The sequence below is a fragment of the Austrofundulus limnaeus genome, unplaced genomic scaffold (assembly GCF_001266775.1).
Source record: "Austrofundulus limnaeus strain Quisiro unplaced genomic scaffold, Austrofundulus_limnaeus-1.0 Scaffold42, whole genome shotgun sequence".
Taxonomy (NCBI): Eukaryota; Metazoa; Chordata; class Actinopteri; order Cyprinodontiformes; family Rivulidae; genus Austrofundulus; species Austrofundulus limnaeus.
The window spans coordinates 2,262,945-2,264,883 of NW_013952444.1; the positions used below are offsets into that span (position 1 = coordinate 2,262,945).

Below are 1,939 nucleotides of genomic sequence, written 5' to 3' on the forward strand. Positions count from 1 at the left end.
AAAGATACACTGACCGTTACTCTAGAACAGTAAGTTCTGTCTTCTGACAAATTCAGTTCGATAACTTTTGGTCACAAAAGGATTTGTGACATTTTTCTTTGTTCTCCTAGTAACCAAATATAACTTCAAAATAGACAATTACAGTTTGATACAGGGACAAAAATGCTGATGTCAAAAGTAAAGAAGAATATAAAAAAATAATCGTAATCATAAACTTAAAGTGCCTGTGACATGCCTATCCATCAAATACAAAAAGTCAAAGAAAACACATGTTTATATAAGAAACCTTGCATAAAATGTGATTTTACCCATTTTGCCACATAAATGGCATATTTTCTTTTGAACTCTGCTCAGCCAAATTGCAACAGGAAGTGACATCAAAGGGGAACTCTTTAAGAAAGAGAACTCTGTAATCTTTGTTTATTGGAACAATATTATTTGAACTCTGACTTCATCTCTCTGATAGTGACACAAAATAATCAAAAGAAACATCAGATTCTTCTCTACAGTCTGTGTCGTTAGCTGTTGTTCCATGCAGGCATTCCCCTTWGACATCACTTCCTGTTCCTTCACATGCAAATATCTCAACAACTGTTCATCTCAGCAGCGGGAAATTATTTTTGCAATATGCTAATTATCTTTCCAATAAGGCCTTTATATTTATTTCAAATATTTCATGTCACAGGCACTTTAAAATTGATAATCGAATTGGGGCTTGAGTGAACCGTTACATCCCTAATCGCTTGTGCTAGATTTTGAATTCAAGCCGTGAACTGTACGTTGTTACCTTCCTTACATCAGGAGAATGTTATTTACCTGGTCCCAGTCTTTCATGGATCCCACCTTCTTCTCCAGGAATTCAGCCATTCCGACTCCCATACGGTGGCAGATATCCGAGATGACGTCTCTGTATTCCTGAGCGAGGTTTCTGAATTCCAGTGAGATCTGGGATTCAGAGCATGAATGATAGCATTAGGACGAGTTAAGTACGTGTTTGGAACCCCCTCTGTGAGATTACGGACCGTGGGGAAATCCTCAAGAACCTGCCGATCCTTCTCCTGGCTCTCGGTGAAGCACCACTCCTGCTGGTACAGGTAGGTGTGGAAGTTGTTCAGCATGGGCACCTTCTTGTCCAGAGGGATCGTCATGTCGTCCTCCACCGTGTCCAGCGCGCGCAGCACCAGGTAGAAGATGCAAACGGCGTGTCTGGATCAYGGATGATAGAATGAAAGCAGTGAGACGACTGCAGAGTTGGAAAACAAAAATAAGACTGAAAGGGCAGACGTGTCGACCAGATGGATGGNTGGCAATGATCTGCTTGAATGCAGACAACCCCCCTTTGACATCACTTCCTGTTACTTCACATGCAAATATCTCAACAACTGTTCATCTCAGTGGTGTAATGTTTTCTTTGCAATATATTATCAACAATACCTTTCCATAAATGCATTCTTACTTTTCACAAAAACGTGCTGTCACGTGCACTTTAATGTCTACATGCATGGCTTTATTAAACAGGGCTGATGCCATAATGTTATTATCAGTGGCGTAAGTGTATTTGCTCTTGGTCAAGGTCTTGATATGCAAATGGATCAAATTTTAAAAAGATGAAACGCAAAATCAAGAACTTGTTATTTTGAATTTATCAATGTTGTTCCAATTATTTGAAATAGTTCTTTATAATCAATAAAATGTTTAAGCATTTAATATATCTTTTACGGACAAATTACATGCAACCAAAAACAAAAACTATAAGCGGTTTTCCCAACAACAGTGTTGCAGTTAGTTTCAGCTTTACTCCGTTTATGATAACAGTGGAGGTTTTACTGGTTTTAATAGGAGACAAAGACAAGCAATTGAATAATGTAGGGATGTTGACATTTCGTCGGCAGCTGCTGCCATTTTCTTCCCAAACTGCTGTGACCAGATTTTGCAAGGC

General features: G+C 38.8%; 1 protein-coding gene across 2 annotated transcripts in view; it reads right to left on the minus strand.

The window, feature by feature from the left end:
- The window catches only part of fdft1 (farnesyl-diphosphate farnesyltransferase 1), a 21,062-nt gene that overhangs the window by 7,517 nt on the left and 11,606 nt on the right, over positions 1–1,939 (minus strand). For both annotated transcript variants that reach the window (XM_014007548.1, XM_014007547.1), the window contains 2 exons: positions 1,023–1,206; positions 817–945 (listed from right to left, as the gene is read on the minus strand). In XM_014007548.1, coding sequence (XP_013863002.1) covers positions 817–945; positions 1,023–1,206 — 313 coding nt within the window. The remainder of the gene's footprint in view (positions 1–816; positions 946–1,022; positions 1,207–1,939) is intronic.